General features: G+C 45.2%; 1 protein-coding gene across 1 annotated transcript in view; it reads left to right on the forward strand.

The window, feature by feature from the left end:
- The window catches only part of RNF121 (ring finger protein 121), a 30,135-nt gene that overhangs the window by 5,957 nt on the left and 5,899 nt on the right, over positions 1–18,279 (forward strand). Inside the window, exons 5-6 of the mRNA XM_026659759.1 lie at positions 559–679; positions 13,379–13,512. Coding sequence (XP_026515544.1) covers positions 559–679; positions 13,379–13,512 — 255 coding nt within the window. The remainder of the gene's footprint in view (positions 1–558; positions 680–13,378; positions 13,513–18,279) is intronic.

The following is an 18,279-nucleotide window of genomic DNA, read 5'->3' on the forward strand; positions in this document are numbered from 1 at the left end:
AAGGATTGTAGATTCCAAGGCCAGAAGGGACCACTGTGATCATCTAGTCTGATCTCCTTCAAAACAAAAGACAGATTCACCAGCACAAGATGCTACATTAATGCATATCGCTGCATTTAGAAGATGACAACTCTTGCCAAAAGTCCCAAAGATCTGGTATTTACAGGGATTATGACATTGCAGTCGTGAATGACACCACTATGTGTGGATACACCTCTACCTCGATATAATGCTGTCCTCGGGAGCCAAAAAATGAAACTGCGTTATATTGAACTTGCTATCCACCGGAGTGCACAGCCTCGCTTCCCCCCCGCCCCCCCCGAGCACTGCTTTACCGCGTTATATCCGAATTTGTGTTATATCGAGGTAGCGGTGTATTTCAAGACTGAACTCTTATGTGGTAGATGAGGTTCCTAGCACACCATTAAATATGGCTAATGAGGCCTTTGACCCTGTCATGCTATGTTTTTACAGCAGGCTAGCTTTGCACATGTTCAGTGAAGCGACTTTGTTTGACTGAAGAACTCGTTTGACGTTTTTCTGCCTCTTCCACTGCAGAATCAAACCCGAAGATGCAATGGATTTTGGTGTTTCCCTCCTGTTCTACGGCCTTTATTACGGAGTACTTGAGAGGGACTTTGCTGAAATGTGTGCGGATTACATGGCATCAACCATAGGGGTGAGTTGGCATGGACACACCGTTTCCTAGAGCTGTGATTATTCTCTTTAGTGCAGCGTTTAATCACCAGAGGACTTCTTGTGAAGTTTGCTTCTGTAACGCTATCTTTTCATGGGGAACGGGGGTCAGGAATGATGACACCAAAGAGCAGCTTCTTCAAGTTTGTCTAAATTGAGTGTCTAAGGCACCTATCGCTATTGTCTGTAAGCACGGATGTTCCATAAGTCTTCTGTGCACTTCTGAAGGCTGCTGCTTGCTTTTCTGGCATCCCACATGGGTAAAGATGGTTTAAGACTTCATGTTAAGGTGGAGCCCACCATTGATTCGTACACTTTTACCATGCCTCTCAGCAGGTCCATGTGGTATTACTATTAGACCTTAAGTGAATGACTACCCTTTCCTTCAGTCTGTCACTCCAACCACTTCCCCATGCACCTGTTCCACGTTATGGCCTACAACACCTTCCTTTCTTCTTTGGTGCTCCCTGAGAAGGTGGTTAGTAGAGTTGCTGAGTCAGGGTTCTCCACCTCTTAGTCACCCCACTTCTAGTAGCCAGTCCTCCACAAAGAAGGTGCCGCAGGAGCCTACATGGGGTTATGGGAGAGCTCTGGGCATGAGACTGGCTCCTACTGCAAGCGATGGAGTAAATTTGCTTCCCTTGTATTCCAATCCACAGGTTTGAGAGCTGCTGTTATAAATGACGGGGCTGATCATTCCCTTAAGAGAACTTTACTCTTGAAGACCACAATTACAGGCAGTTTCTCTTGTACATGAACTGAACAGGCCATTGAAGAAATGGGCAGAGTCTGTGAGTTTCCCTCATGGATAGGTTCTGTCTAATATACTCATCTATACAAGGCCAAAGAATCCCAGTAGCCCAATAAACTCTTCAGCATCGCTCCCCTCTTCCACCTTGGCCATATGCTATTTAGCAACTTAACCAATGTGGGATGGACTAGACCCCACATCCATGTAGTCTAGTTCCTTCTCTTCAGTAATGTCTAATCTGTTAGTTCTTTTGGCATACAGCTCTGTACTAAAGAAGCTCTATTCTCAGCAGTTCTGTCCTCTTTTGGAAAGTGGATGGTTGTCTTTCTCAGCCTCCCAGCACTAAAGCATCTATGGAGGATGCTTGGACTACTGTGGTTCCTAAACTAGCATGAGAATCCATGGTTTTCAGGAGGTGACCTCCTACCTTCTGATCTGTTGACTCCAACTGAGGATATTCAGTTCCCACAGTTTTGCCTTTAAATGTCACTCCTTCCAACCCTTCCTCTCAATCTTTGGTATATTAACCATGTCCTTAGTTTGAAAAGAAGAAAAAAAAGAGAATGTGCTGGTTCCAAAGAAGAATAGTTCCCCCTTTCCAGAGCTGATCTCACAGATCACACAGTGCACTAGAGCAATTCAAATTCTTTTTAGCTATGGCTCTGTCTTTGTACTGTTAAACCCATCGCTTCATGCAGCTGGCCCGAGGGCTTTCCTATCTTAAACAACACTGTTCCATCCATTGGACTGGGGAATTTAATCAGTCTTGAAAAATTCTTCATGTCCTGGGCAAGGAAACTTTTTTTTTTTGGTGATGGGGCTAGTGGGTTCTCATTAGTTTCTTCGTGATAAAGTCTGGACAAGTGAACTTCTTGGGCTTGGCTTGATAAGTTTTCATGGGTAGTTTTGTGAGGCTGCCGTACATCATAGAGTCTTCCACTAGCTGGCACTATAGCTCTTTCTTAGTCAGAAGAATGAATCAGAGCAGCAGTGAGAAAAGGTGGGTGAAAGGGAAGATTTGATTTAAATCATGATTTAAATCACTAGTCAGGAAGACTCGATTTAATCATGGATTTCTACATAAAAGTGCATTCTTGTTGGTTGTTATAATCTTAATACATATTCTTCAAAACTCAGAGATGTAAGTTTCATTTTTAGAAGCTACACACTACATTTTTAAACAGTGATTTATTTTGAAAACTTTTCAGAATAGTTTTACAGATATATCAGAAAATGAATGATTGTTTGGTTATTTCATTGACCAAAGGTAATTGAAGCAGATATTTATGAAGTCATTGGGAGGTGAACTATCTCCAATTCAACAGGTTAATCATTTATATTTGGAGGATTTTTCTTGCCATGGAGAACATCCATGTCTCTGGATTTTTTCAACAGCAAACATATAATATTTTTACAAAACAAGCATATGGATTTTTGAATTTGGATTTTAAACATTCAAGTTTTTTAAAATCAGGTTTATTTTTGTTAAAATTGTTTTTAACTAAAATAGTTAAATGAAATTTAAAAAAAGAAAAAAATTAAATAGACTGTCAGACAGATCAACATGAGAAACTTAAAATATTGTCTTCTGCAGCTAACTCAGTCATCTTCACTTTCATTTTCCTGTTTGTTCATAATCTGGAAAAGAAAAACAAGCTTTCCTGCTTTTTTCAGGTCCCAAACGATTTCTCAATTTGGAATGAATTAGTCCAAAGGCAGGAAATATTCTTTCTTCACCAGCAGAAGAAGTTACTGCTGTTAAAAGTGAGATGATCACTTCAACAGTCTCTGAATCCAAGTGCTTAAGTGACTTCCACCAGTTCACTGGTGTGACTTTCTTTAAAACATCAGCAAACATATATTTCTTGAATGGTTCTTATGCCCAGGCTGGGTCTCTTTTACGGCCTGCTGCCATTATAGGTTTTCCCTTGTAGTGAGGGAATGGTATGGTAGATCTCAAATCAATGAAGGCTACACTCAGACCTTAAGACTTCTGGAATATGCTGCCCAAACAGTTTCACTTTTGTTTCTACTGCCTGTGCTTCCCTTCTCACATTTATCTCCAGACTTCTTCTCCTTGTCCAGATCTATTCCGCCCCCAACAATCTTCTATTCATTAAACTTTTTGAAACTTTGCACTTTTTAGAGAGAGGTAAGGGATTGACTCTGTGTACACAAATTTGCAGAGACACAATAGGGTTGAGGTCTATTATTTCTCACCTCTATGTATTTATTTATTTATTTATTTATTTAAAAACATTTTTGCTGTTCTCTGGAGACACAAATCCACAGTTTGAGAACTGCAAAACTAAGCATCTCTGATGGTATCTTCTAGACTGAGCACTGAGTCCTATTGGATAGATAGAAAGATTAACCTAAATAATCTCTACAGAAGCCCCTGGAGCCCCATAAGACTTGGTCCCTAATCCATGAACTATTGGAACTCATTTACAAAACTTTTCTTAAACATTACATGAATATATTGTCTCAAATTCTAATTGTATAGTATATAATCCCTATTCCATCTTTGAACTATAATGTATCTTTAGATGGGTTTTTCCTCAAAAAGCATTTTATCAAAAAAATCCGACTTAAATAAAAATCTGATTTTTGTTTTTGTTTTGTTTTTTTTTAAATTGATTTTTATCCACCATGGTGGATGAGGTAATATCTGTTATTGGACCCATTTCTCTTGCTGAAAGAGAGGCTTTTGAGCTAGTCAGAGCTCTTCTTCAGACCTGAAGAATCATAGCAACAGTGACAGGCCTGGAATTGAAACTGATCTTTTAATGCGGTTGGAGATGGTTAAAGAACTAATGGGTCTAGTCTGTCCTCCCTGGTTACTTGTATAGGCTTTATCCGCTAGTGGTTTGTCCAGCCTCATTCTGAGTGACACAGCAGTGACCCTGCCATTGTCCACTTTGGGAGACCATTCCACAATCTTTGTGGATTTCAACTTTAGCAAGTCTGGCTTGAAACTCAGAATTTATCTTTAATTTCATATTACTTAGGTACCAACCTAAATGATCTCTCCCTTTTTGGTATTTCCACCCTACCAAAGACTTGTGGAGTTAACTATGGTTTTACGTTTGTCGTCATAAATCAGTCTGTCTAGCTCCTTAATCATGTGTTGCTCTTCTTTCAAAGGTGTAGGTAAACCGGAAGGAATTTAAATACTGAAGTGTCCAGAATTAAGCCCCTTTGTTGCCATAACAGTTATATTATGATCCAGTCAGATCTCAAAAGCTGAATAGAACTGAGCTTGGTCAGTATTTGGATTGGAACATAGGAACTGTAGTAATGGATCAAACCAGTAGTTCTTCTAGTCCAGTATCCTGTCTCTGCCAGTGGCCAGTACCACCTGTCTAGTGGACAAATATAGAATAACTTAACCATAGTAGGAAGCTACCTTCTGGCCCCCATCAGTTAGCGCAGGGGTAGGCAACCTATGGCACGCGTGCCAAAGGCGGCACGCGAGCTGATTTTCATTGGCACTCACACTGCCTGGGTCCTGGCCACTGGTCCTGGGGGCTTTGCATTTTAATTTAATTTTAAATGAAGCTTCTTAAACATTTTAAAAACCTTATTTACTTTACATACAGCAATAGTTTAGTTATATATTATAGACTTGTAGAAAGAGACCTTCTAAAAAACGTTAAAATGTGTTACTGCCACGCAAAACCTTAAATTAGAGTGAATAAATGAAGACTTGGCATGCCACTTCTGAAAGGTTGCCGACCCCTGAGTTAGCGGTTGATGTATGCCCTGAAGTCTGAGGGTTTATCTCTCTTCTGGAGTCTTTTATGCTGTTTAATCACCCATTTACATCTCCAGTCTCTTTGAGTTCTGAGTTCTGTCTCAATGATATCTTGTGGCAGTGAGTTGTATTAAAGTCCTTTTATTAGTTTTACACTTGTTGCCCTTCAGTGTAATAGCATGTCCTTTGTTCTTGGATTATGAGTAAAGAGCACCCCGTGTACCTTCTCTATATAAGACCCTATTATGTGTTGTAGCATATTGCCCCATCATATGTAGTATTTCCATGTTTCTAATCGCTCTTCGTGTCTTCCTCTGAGCCCTGCTGGCTCTGTGATACAGGGAAGTGCTTATTTCTCTTTTTAATAAACCACAACTGGACACAGTATTCCAGAGCAAGGCATGCCGCTGATCTATACAATGGCATCACAATCCGTGTTTTCTGTTCTATTCCACACACATTCCAACATCTTGTTGGGTTTTTTTTTCCATTGAGCAGAAGCTTTCCATTGAGCTGTCCACAATGACACCTGCCTTCCCCTGAGTTAACTGGGAACCCAGAAACTTGTGAGTCGCTCAGCTTCTGAGACCTCCCTAAAGAACACCCGGGTTCTGCTGGGAATAGTGCTGTGAACCTTAGGTAGCATTCTGCCCTCTGAGTTGGTACCAAACCAATGTTCAGCATGGTGCTAATCTGTGCTGTCCTGCTGGAGGTGCTACTCCTGAGGGCATTCTGCCCCCAAAAATTAAAAATTCTGTGCCAAAAAAATAAAAATTCTGCAAGTTTTATTTGTCAATTAAAAAAATGCAGAGGCTCCAGCATGGCAGTGGGAAGCACAGGCCTAATTACGTTGTAGTTTCATTTGCCTACAGTATTGAGTTCCATCTCCAATCCTAAACTTGTGTTTCTTCTCAAAGCTGCTCCTCTTCAGTGTTGGATGAAAACCCTCTCTTGTGCTGGTGTGATGTTTGCATTTATATCTATGAAGTGCTTTGAGGTCCTGTTATGAAAGATGCTGTGGAAGAGCGAGCAGGGTCCTAAAACCTCAGCTTCTCTAATGGATGATCTAATAACATGAAAACTGGCTGCTGGGATTGTGGTCATAAGGGTCCCTTGTCATAAGAACATAAGAATGGCCATAGTGGGTCAGACCAATGGTCCATCTAGCCCAGTGTCCTGTCTCCCGACAATGACCTGTGCCAGATGCTTCAGAGGAATTGAACAGAACCAGGGCAATTCTCCACTGAGCCATCCCCTGTCATCCAGTCCCAGCTTCTGGCAATCAGAAGCTTAGGGACACCCAGAACATGGGGTTATGTCCCGGACCATCTTGGCTCTCAAAATTAAGTCACCTTTTTGAGGTGGCCTCTAACTTTATCTGGATTAGGATCCTTGGGCTGCTCTGATAGGCCACAGCCAGCTTCCAAAGAATCTAAGGGTGGCTCTAGTCAGTATGTTGTGCCTTTCCGCTTTCCCAGATGTATGTGCACAGACTCCATCCTCCGGGGAGACAGACCATTCCTCCTATCACTGCATTAGACCTTCACACCGTGAGCCCACAGAGCTAGGGAACGAAGGCTCCATCCCTTCCTTTCCAAGAAGGCCTTTCCAGCCCAGGCCTGATGTCAGGTAGTAGTCTGTCTGTGAAGGGACAGAAAAAGGCCTGGGAGGAGATGTGGGTTGTTCACTGAAAAAGTCTAGCTCAGTGTGCAGCCACTGTGGTTAGGATGCCTGTGGAGTGGAATAAATAGTAAAGCGACTGTGTGGTTGTATGAATCCGTTTTTTTGCCCCCGTGGAATAGCATGTTCAGTTCTGGGCGCCTTTCTCACATAAAAGGGGTTCAGAGACAGATAACACAAGTAGCTAGAGGCATAGAAAGACTTCACATAGGAGACTGAAAAGGTCAGAACTGTCTGGTTTGGAGAGGAGATAAATAAGAGGGAACAGGGTAGAGAAGATAAATTGGGCATTTCTCATAATACAAGAACATGGGCACATCAATTAAACTGAAAAGCAGAACACTAAAACTGAGAGCAGGGAACATATTGTACACAGAATAATTAACCTTTGGAACTCCCTACCACTAAGACCAAGAGCTTTAGATATGACTAATCTTTTCTTGCATTCTGCTAATCTGCATTTTGACTAAAGGTTAAATTTAGGAAATGCTTAGAAGGTTTACAAACCTCTCTCTCAAGATATAAGCCAGCTGCTCTCTGATGAGGGTAAAGAAGAAACTTCCTCAAGGGAAGACCATTGCATAATTGCTGCAGGGTTTCCACTTTCCTTGAAACAACTTGTACTGGCTGTGTCTTCAAACACATTTCTGCTGCTTCAAGAACTATTCTGTGACTTGAGTTTGAATCCTTTCTCTGGAGAAAGCAAAGGCCCTAAAATAGTATTCTTGTTCAAGTCTCCCACTTCTTTAGGGGTTAGAGACGCTGTCTGATCAGACGCAGCTAAAGTGATGAACGAAGTGTGGTCTTGGTTAAAAGGCAGCGTGCTGGTTCAGCTTTTTTGTTGTTGGTTTTTTCCCTGCCAACATACAGCTCAAGCTGTTTGATCAGCTAAAGAGTTGCAGGCCTGATTAGTATTTGGAAGGGAGACTCCCAAGGCAGTCACCATTCAAATACTACATCGATTGATCTCATATCAACGCCTAGCTATAGCTAAAAGGGACGTCCTGTGTTGGTGACTCAGTAGGCTGCCTTTTCCCTGACTGATGCCCCAGCATAGTGCTAGGGGGAGCTGTGCTGATGAAGAGGGGTCTGAGGTCTTGCTCAGACAGTGGTCCTGCTCAGTTGTGGCCAGTAAAGCTCCCATGGCCCTCTCCACAGAACTAGGGGTGTCTTGCCTTATTTCCTATGTGGGTGGTCACAGCTGCTCACAAACCCCACCTGCAGTTTCAGTTGGATTTGGTAACTTGGCTCACTTCTTTCCCTAAATTAAATGGCTGCCTTATGCCAGCCTAGAGATGGCTGCCAGCCTAGAGATGGCTGTCCTCCAGTGGTTGCTGGGTATGGCATTTATAAAGATCATTGGCCTTCATGTTAAACCTTACCTTCAAATAGCACCTTTTATTTTATTTTTTTAACTCAAGCACTTTATATCAAATTCTAGGTTTGACCATCGCTCTGCGTAAGTGCCCAATTTATATTTAACCAGCCAAGATTTTTCAAAAGGGACCCACTAGTGACTATGGGCAGCGTGGTCTTTGGGTATCTAGATTTTTCAGAGAGCTGATGCTTGGCATTTTCTAATAATCATTCCCCTCTAAGCTGTCTGGAGTTGGGCTCCCAAAATCACCAGTCACTTAAGATCTTGGTGCCTGCACTCTGTATAGAGTCCACAGTAGTGATAATTGGTTACCGCCCATGCTTTAGGATAGGCCTGGTCAAAAACTTTCTGTCAGAAGTGTTTGATGGAAATTGCTGCTTTTTTGACTAGATGAAACCTTTTCTGAAATGTGATTGGCTTCCATGGAAAACTGACCAAAATACCAAACAACCACAATATTTTGATTCCAAAATGCCACTGTGGTGCCTCATGCTCCCGTTCGCCTCAAAATCCAGCTGGGGAGCCCAGCCCGTAATCTCCCCGATACACTGCAGACATGTTGCACTACCTCCCTTCACCAACAGGAGAGACCGTGGTGCTTCATGGGAGATGTAATCTGACCAGTGAGAGTGAGCTATACAGGAGAATCCCAACTAGCCCATGGGGCACTGCAGTGGCATTCCAGAATCAAAATATTTGGGGGGGGGTTGGTTTTCTTTTACTTTTTTCACCAAATTTTACCTGCTGCTAGAAGAGAGCAGCCATGTTCTGACCAGCTCTAATGGCAATAGTGCGTGGCCTGAGGGGACCCCAGTGGGGTGTTTCTGGCAGGGAGGGCTGTAATTGAGGTGGGTGTCTAAGCATGTGCCTGCAGCCTCCCCATTTCCTTCAGTAACGTCTGTAGGAGAGTGGACTAGATGACACATCTGAGGGAAGGGAGCAGAAGGCGACTCCACCGTTTGGAAGGCAAAAGATGCACTGTCCTAGGGATGAGGGTTCCACAACCACCACTCCCAAGAGGAGGAGGAGGAGGGTGGTGGTGGTGGTCGGGGACTCCCTCCTCAGGGGGACTGAGTCATCTATCTGCCACCCCGACCGGGAAAACCGAGAGGTCTGCTGCTTGCCAGGAGCTAGGATACACGATGTAACGGAGAGACTGCCGAGACTCATCAAGCCCTCAGATCGCTACCCCTTCCTGCTTCTCCACGTGGGCACCAATGATACTGCCAAGAATGACCTTGAGCGGATCACTGCAGACTACGTGGCTCTGGGAAGAAGGATAAAGGAGTTTGAGGCACAAGTGGTGTTCTCGTCCATCCTCCCTGTGCAAGGAAAAGGCCTGGGTAGAGACCGTTGAATTGTGGAAGTCAACGAATGGCTACGCAGGTGGTGTCGGAGAGAAGGCTTTGGATTCTTCGACCATGGGATGGTGTTCCAAGAAGGAGGAGTGCTAGGCAAAGATGGGCTCCACCTAACGAAGAGAGGGAAGAGCATCTTCACAAGCAGCCTGGCTAACCTAGTGCGGAGGGCTTTAAACTAGGTTCACCGGGGGAAGGAGACCAAAGCCCTGAGGTAAGTGGGGAAATGGGATCCTGGGAGGAAGCACAAGCAGGAGAGCGCAAGAGGGGAGGACTCCTGTCTCATACTGAGAAAGAGGGACGATCGATGAGTTATCTTAAGTGCCTATACACAAATGCAAGAAGCCTGGGAAACAAGCAGGGAGATCTAGAAGTCCTGGCACAGTCAGGGAACTACGATGCAATTGGAATAACAGAGACTTGGTGGGATAACTCACATGACTGGAGTACTGTCATGGATGGATATAAACTGTTCAGGAAGGACAGGCAGGGCAGAAAAGGTGGGGGAGTTGCGTTGTATGTAAGAGAGGAGTATGACTGCTCAGAGCTCCAGTATGAAACTGCAGAAAAACCTGAGTCTCTGGATAAAGTTGAGAAGTGTGAGCAACAAGGGTGATGTCGTGGTCGGAGTCTGCTATAGACCACCAGACCAGGGGGATGAGGTGGACAAGTCTTTCTTCCGGCAACTAACAGAAGTTGCTAGATCGCAGGCCCTGGTTCTCATGGGAGACTTTAATCACCCTGATATCTGCTGGGAGAGCAATACAGCGGTGCACAGACAATCCAGGAAGTTTTTGGAAAGTGTAGGGGACAATTTCCTGGTGCAAGTGCTGGAGGAACCAACTAGGGGCAGAGCTTTTCTTGACCTGCTGCTCACAAACAGGGAAGAATTATTAGGGGAAGCAAAGGTGGATGGGAACCTGGGAGGCAGAGACCATGAGATGGTCGAGTTCAGGATCCTGACACAAGGAAGAAAGGAGAGCAGCAGAATACGGACCCTGGACTTCAGAAAAGCAGACTTTGACTCCCTCAGGGAACAGATGGGCAGGATTCCCTGGGAGAATAACATGAATGGCAAAGGGGTCCAGGAGAGTTGGCTGTATTTTAAAGAATCCTTATTGCGGTTGCAGGAACAAACCATCCCGATGTGTAGAAAGAACAGTAAATATGGCAGGCGACCAGCTTGGCTAAACAGTGAAATCCTTGCTGATCTTAAACGCAAAAAAGAAGCTTACAAGAAGTGGAAGATTGGACACATGACCAGGGAGGAGTATAAAAATACTGCTCAGGCGTGCAGGAGTGAAATCAGGAAGGCCAAATCACACTTGGAGTTGCAGCTAGCAAGAGATGTTAAGAGTAAATAAGAAGGGTTTCTTCAGGTATGTTAGCAACAAGAAGAAAGTCAAGGAAAGTGTGGGCCCCTTACTGAATGGGGGAGGCAACCTAGTGACCGAGGATGTGGAAAAAGCTAATGTACTCAATGATTTTTTTTTGCCTCTGTCTTCACGAACAAGGTCAGCTCCCAGACTGCTGCACTGGGCAGCACAATATGGGGAGAAGGTGACCAGCCCTATGTGGAGAAAGAAGTGGTTCGGGACTATTTAGAAAAATGGACGAGCACAAGTCCATGGGACCGGATGCGCTGCATCCGAGGGTGCTAAAGGAGTTGGCAGATGTGATTGCAGAGCCATTGGCCATTATTTTTGAAAACTCATGGCGATCGGGGGAGGTCCCGGATGACTGGAAAAAGGCTAATGTAGTGCCCATCTTTAAAAAAGGGAAGGAGGTGGATCCGGGGAACTACAGGCCAGTCAGCCTCACCTCAGTCCCTGGAAAAATCATGGAGCAGGTCCTCAGGGAATCAATTCTGAAGCACTTAGAGGAGAAGAAAGTGATCAGGAACAGTCAGCATGGATTCACCAAGGGGAAGTCGTGCCTGACTAACTTAATTGCCTTCTATGATGAGATAACTCCCTCTGTGGATGAGGGGAAAGCAGTGGATGTGTTATTCCTTGACTTTAGCAAAGCTTTTGATACAGTCTCCCACAATATTCTTGCCGCCAAGTTAAAGAAGTATGGGCTGGATGAATGGACTGTAAGGTGGATAGAAAGCTGGCTAGATCGTCGGGCTCAATGGGTAGTGATGTCTAGTTGGCAGCCGGTTTCAAGCAGAGTGCCCCAAGGGTCGGTCCTGGGGCCGGTTTTGTTTAATATCTTTATTAATGATCTGGAGGATGGTGTGGACTGCATTCTCAGCAAGTTTGCAGATGACACTAAACTGGGAGGCGTGGTAGATACACTAGAGGGTAGGGATCGGATACAGAGAGACCTAGACAAATTGGGCCAAAAAAAACCTGATGAGGTTCAACAAGGACAAGTGCACTTAGGATGGAAGAATCCCATGCACTGCTACAGACTAGGGACCGAATGGCTAGGTAGCAGTTCTGCAGAAAAGGACCTAGGGGTCACAGTGGACGAGAAGCTGGATATGAGTCAACAGTGTGCCCTTGTTGCCAAGAAGGCTAATGGCATTTTGGGCTGTATAAGTAGGGGCATTGCCAGCAGATCGAGGGACGTGATCGTTCCCCTTTATTCGACATTGGTGAGGCCTCATCTGGAGTACTGTGTCCAGTTTTGGGCCCCACACTACAAGAAGGATGTGAAAAAATTGGAAAGAGTCCAGCGGAGGGCAACAAAAATGATTAGGGGTCTAGAGCACATGACTTATGAGGAGAGGCTGAGGGAACTGGGATTGTTTAGTCTCCAGAACAGAAGAATGAGGGGGGATTTGATAGCTGCTTTCAACTACCTGAAAGGGGGTTCCAAAGAGGATGGAGCTCGGCTGTTCTCAGTGGTAGCAGATGACAGAACAAGGAGCAATGGTCTCAAGTTGCAGTGGGGGAGGTCTAGGTTGGATATTAGGAAACACTATTTCACTAGGAGGGTGGTGAAGTACTGGATTGCGTTACCTAGGGAGGTGGTGGAATCTCCTTCCTTGGAGGTTTTTAAGGCCCGGCTTGACAAAGCCCTGGCTGGGATGATTTAGTTGGGAATTGGTCCTGCTTTGAGCAGGGGGTTGGACTAGATGACCTCCTGAGGTCCTTTCCAACCCTGATATTCTATGATTCTATGGTTCTCACAACACATTTTTTGATGGAGACGGCTCTCACAGATTTTCCTAAAATACTTAGGAAAAAAATAAATATGCACATATACGTGTCCAAATAAATCATTGTAATTTATGTAGGAATTTTTTTGCAGACTCAATAATAATGTCCAGTTGTATTTTTGTGTCCCTGGCCCCCGCTGTGTCCCCATGCCCTCCCAATACTCGCCCAGGCTCCCCATCGTGCCCCTGATCCCCACTGCTTCCCCCCTCCATTGCCCCCAGCTCCCTTCTGCCGCCTCGCACACCAGGCTCAGCCTGTTCCTTGCCTCTTGACCATGGTGCCCAGTAAGGCCAGCCCTGCTGAAGCTCAGAGCCAGAGCCCCACATCTGGAGTGTTGCAGGGCGTCTGAAGTCCACCCCTGAAGCCCCATGGCGGGCGGGCTGAACCAAGGGAGGGGGGCTGAAGCTAGAAGTTCATATTCCCAGGTCCTTGCTGTGACCACTGGATCACTCTCTCTGCCAGTTAAACTGTAATCTTGCAGCAGACTCCTTTAGCTTGAACTGTAGAGGAGCAAGACTTTGTTAGTGAATGCACATTAATTCTGACTAGTTCTTGTCTTGTGTTGTTCCCTCCCGCCATCCTATTCAGTTTTACAGCGCATCAGGAATGCCAACGAAGCACCTTTCTGACAGCGTCTGCGCCGTGTGTGGCCAACAGATCTTTGTAGATGTCAACGAAGAAGGGATCATAGAGAACACATACAGGCTTTCCTGCAATCATGTGTATCCTTTTCTCTTCCTGGAGCGACCGGAGCGCTAGCACCTCAGGTAGCCTGCTACCCACTGTGGGTCACTATTTGGAATCTGTTCAGAATTACTGTTTGGGTAACTTCATTCTACTTCCCAGAATTCCCCCTTTCCTGACTTCATGTCTCTAAAAAAAGAACAAACACGAACCAGTTGCGTGGCAGTAGCTCTCTTCTGAAGTGGCTGAATTTCAGGAATGGGTTAAGCTATGGAGGAGCATACATCCTTTCCAGGAATTGCTTCCCCCTGTCTCTGCTTTAGGAGCAGGCACAGTGTAAGTTTGCCTAGAACCAGACAGCCGAGTCACTAAGGGGTTTGCCAGTGGAAGTGAGAACCTTCCACCTCTGGGTCACCAGTTCTAAACCAGCCAAGCTGACAACAAGAAAGTAATTGCCATCTGATTGTGTGGTCATCTATGGGAAACAAATTTGGTCTCGGTCCAGTTCCTAGTGGATAAGTGTCCGCACCATCAAAACTGGCATTAATAGACCCTCATTGTTGGTGCACTTTGTCCAGAGCCCAAAGCTTGGGGATAGCCATTCAGCCAATAGAGGTTGTCCCTCAAGGCCGGTCCGAGAGGACAGTAGTGGAGGAGCTTGCACCGTTGCTTCTTCCTGTGTTTTGATTTTTCTTGGGCAAGAGGGCTTGTCCTACTTGCTTCTGTCATGGTTCAGTTTTGCTTTGCGTGCATCAGATGTAGTTGATGATTGAGGAAATCTTCAGAACACACAGATCAGATTGAAACTACTGTGGTTTTCAGAGCGCACCTTACTTTACAAGTCATTAACCACATACAGTGCCCCAGTGATGCTGGGCTTCCTGGCCCCATGCATGTAACACTTCGTGCGGCTGTTTCTACTAAAGGTCTTGTGGGTTTTCTGCTGATGGCACAATTCAAAACCTGACACGCTGCTTAGGTTACCAGCACAGTGTTGACCTGAATGTGATGGGTTAGTTGTTATGGCTCGCCATTGATCGCATCCAACCAGAAGATTGATAGGTTCTTGTCCAATTCAGACTGCAGGGTTCAAGAACTCAGAGTTCTATAGTGGGAGCGCCTAGCAAAAACACGTACACTGAGGACAATACCAAATTGATAACTTTGAGATTAACAAAAGAATAATAAATGCTATGAAACTTATAACTGAAAAACAATAAAAGATTCCAAAACTCCTGGTGGTAACATTCCTATTATATGTACCTTAACTTAACATACTCACACCCTTCCTTGAGGACCCGGTAATAGGAGGTGAAGGACTAGCCTCGCTCCTGTCATGCCCCATAACACGATGATGCTGGCTTCCCCAATCGTTAGAAATGTTGAGTAGTTCTACTACACTGCACAAGCTGAGCATCCTAGAAGATACTCTATAGAATATAGGAGAACAAAGACTAAAGAAAGAGCTAAAGACTAAAAGAAGCGCTAAAAGAGCGAGCTCAAAGAGAGCTAGAAGTAAAGCTTAAAGGCTGCTAAATAGAAAAGCTAGAAGAGCGGGCCAGACTTCTTCCGTACAAGGTATTTTATAGGACCCTGACACTATGTAATTCAGACCCCACCTACTATACCCAAATCTTAGTTCCATACCCTAAGAAATGTATGGGTACCCTTATCCTGTAGGTTAGTGGATTATGACACTTACTTTCTGTATATTAATAAGGATTATCTCACTCCAAAAACTGCCAACCTACGCTCTCTTGGCGACTTCCAAGTTGTGGTGTACCCTGTGGTTACCAACTGGTTGTAGATGCTGGATAAACCTGTTCAGTATTGTGTATAGTTCCTCCCTTTGGTTCCCCCAAAGTTTAGGGACCACTCCCATCTATGCCAAGGTTACCAGCTTTTATGCTGACTTAGTCTTAACTGATTATACTTTTAGCTATATAGCAGTTCTTACCGGATCTTACAGGCCAGTAGGCTTCTTGCATTTCAGCAAAACTTATTATCAGGAAACACGTGCCTCAACACATCCTAAATTCAAAGGAATTAATACTGATAAAATAGAAGAATGAAATGGATTAATTCAGAAAAAGAAACCTATTATTTGATGTGGCTGTCTGGATTAGTAGGATAGAATAGCTAGCAAAATAATCTTATGGGCTACAGCAGTGGTTCTCAACTTATTTACCATTGTGGGCCGCATCCAATACTACCTGTATGGCCCTGAGGATGTCACATGGGCCGCAAGTGGCCCACGGGCTGCAGGTTGAGAACCACTGACCTAGAGCCAGGGTGTCTAAACTTGGCCCTAAATAAGGGCCACATTGAAAACACGTCTGAAGCTATGGGCTGCACTTGTCTTTAAGGCTATAATCACTGTTCTGAATTCATTTGATTTGAATAAATGACTCTCTCTCATGAGCTGAGCAGTTTGGGAGGAATCTAGGCCAGCGTTTCTCAAATGCGGCCACCAAGGTCTTTTCTTCCTGCCACACCCTCCTGGGCAGTGATTGGGGGAGGCAAAGCAGTGGTCCCTCCCCCAGGGCCACCAGCAGGGGTTGGACCCTGCCGTGCACACTTCCCCCTCCCCCCCCATCCCCCGAGACACGCATGCTGGAGGAGCAGGCAGCTAGTGAGTTCTCCACCTTCCCAGGGACAGTAGGGTTGGGCTCCAGCCCTGGGTTCGCGAGCAGTAGGCTCTGGCCACGGAACTCCAACCCCTGGTTGCGGGGCTCCCTGTCCATTACCCCTGGCCTCCGCCAGCCCCTCATGCTACCAGCACTCCAGGAAACTACAATGCATTGGTGATCTTCCAGAAAACACCATCCTGGCCACTATGGATGTAGAAGCCTTCTACACCAATATTCTACACAAAGATGGACTACAAGCCGTCAGGAACAGTATCCCCGATAATGTCACAGCAAACCTGGTGGCTGAACTTTGTGACTTTGGGCTGGTCTACACTGGGGGAGGGGGTTTCGATCCAAGATACACAACTTCACCTACGCTATTCGCGTAGCTGAAGTTGTGTAAGTATCTTGAATCGAATTACCTGGGGTCCAGACGGCGCAGGATCGACGGCCGCGGCTCCCCCGTCAACTGCGCTACCGCCGCTCGCTCTGGGAGTTCCGGAGTCGACGGTGAGCGCATTCAGGGATCGATTGCTACCTGCCGATACGGCGGATAGTGAAGACGTACCCTTTGTCCTCATCCACAACTATTTCACATTTGGGGACAATTTATACCTTCAAGTCAGCGGCACTGCTATGGTTACTCACATGGTCCCACAGTATGCCAAAATTTTTATGGCTGACTTAGGGGACGAGAGCTGAGGAAGCGTTGTTCTAACGCCCCTACTCTACTTGCGCTACATTGATGACATCTTCATCATCTGGACCCGTGGAAAAGAAGCCCTTGAGGAATGCCACCCTGATTTCAACAATTTCCACCCCACCATCAACCTCAGCCTGGACCAGTCCACACAAGAGAGCCACTTCCTGGACACTACTGTGCTAATAAGCGATGGTCACATAAACACCACCCTATACCGGAAACTTACTGACCACTATACTTACCTACATGCCTCCAGCTTTCATCCAGACCACATCACACGATCCATTGTCTACAGCCAAGCTCTAAGATACAACCGCATTTGCTCCAGTCCCTCAGACAGAGACAAACACCTACAAGATCTCTATCAAGCATTCTTAAAACTACAGTACCCACCTGCTGAAGTGAAGAAACAGATTGACAGAGCCAGAAGAGTACCCAGAAGTCATCTCCTACAGGACAGGCACAACAAAGAAAGTAACAGAATGCCCCTAGCCATCACCTTCAGCCCCCCAGCTAAAACCTCTCCAGCGCATCTTCAATGATCTGCAACCTATCCTGAAGGACAATCCCTCACTCTCACAGACCTTGGGAGACAGGCCAGTCCTCACTTACAGACAGCCCCCCCAGCCTGAAGAAAATACTCACCAGCAACCACACAACAAAAACACTAACCCAGGAACCTATCCTTGCAACAAAGTCCGTTGCCAACTCTGTCCACATATCTATTCAAGGGACACCATCATAGGACCTAATCATATCAGCCACACCATCAGGGGCTCATTCACCTGCACATCTACCAATGTGATATGTGTCAGCAATGCCGCTCTGCCACGTACATTGGCCAAACTGGACAGTCTCTACGCAAAAGAATAAATGGACACAAATCAGTCATCAAGAATTATAACATTCAAAAACCAGTCAGAGAACACTTCAATCTCCCTGGACGCTCAATTACAGACCTAAAAGTCTCAATTCTTCAACAAAAAACACTTCAAAAACAGACTCCAAGGAGAAACTGCAGAAATGGAATTAATTTGTAAACTGGACACCATTAAATTAGGCTTGAATAAAGCCTGGGAGTGGATGGGTCATTACACAAACTAAAAACTATTCCTCCATGGTAATTTTTCCCCTACTGTTACTCACACCTTCTTGTCAACTGTTGGAAATGGGACATCCTGATTATCACTACAAAAGTTTTTTTTTGTTTTTTTTTTCTCCTACTGATAATAGCCCACCTTAATTGATTAGTCTCGTTAAAGTGGGTATGGCAACCCTCATTTTTTCATGGTGTGTGTGTGTGTGTGTGTGTGTGTGTGTGTGTGTGTGTGTGTAATATATACACCTCTACCTCGATATAACGCTGTCCTCAGGAGCCAAAAAATCTTACCGCATTATAGGTGAAACCGCGTTATATCGAACTTGATTTGATCTGCTGGAGCGCGCAGCCCCGCGTGCCTCCCCTCCCCCCC

The sequence above is a fragment of the Terrapene carolina genome, unplaced genomic scaffold (genome assembly GCF_002925995.2).
Source record: "Terrapene carolina triunguis isolate 2854851 unplaced genomic scaffold, T_m_triunguis-2.0 Scaffold674, whole genome shotgun sequence".
Taxonomy (NCBI): Eukaryota; Metazoa; Chordata; order Testudines; family Emydidae; genus Terrapene; species Terrapene triunguis.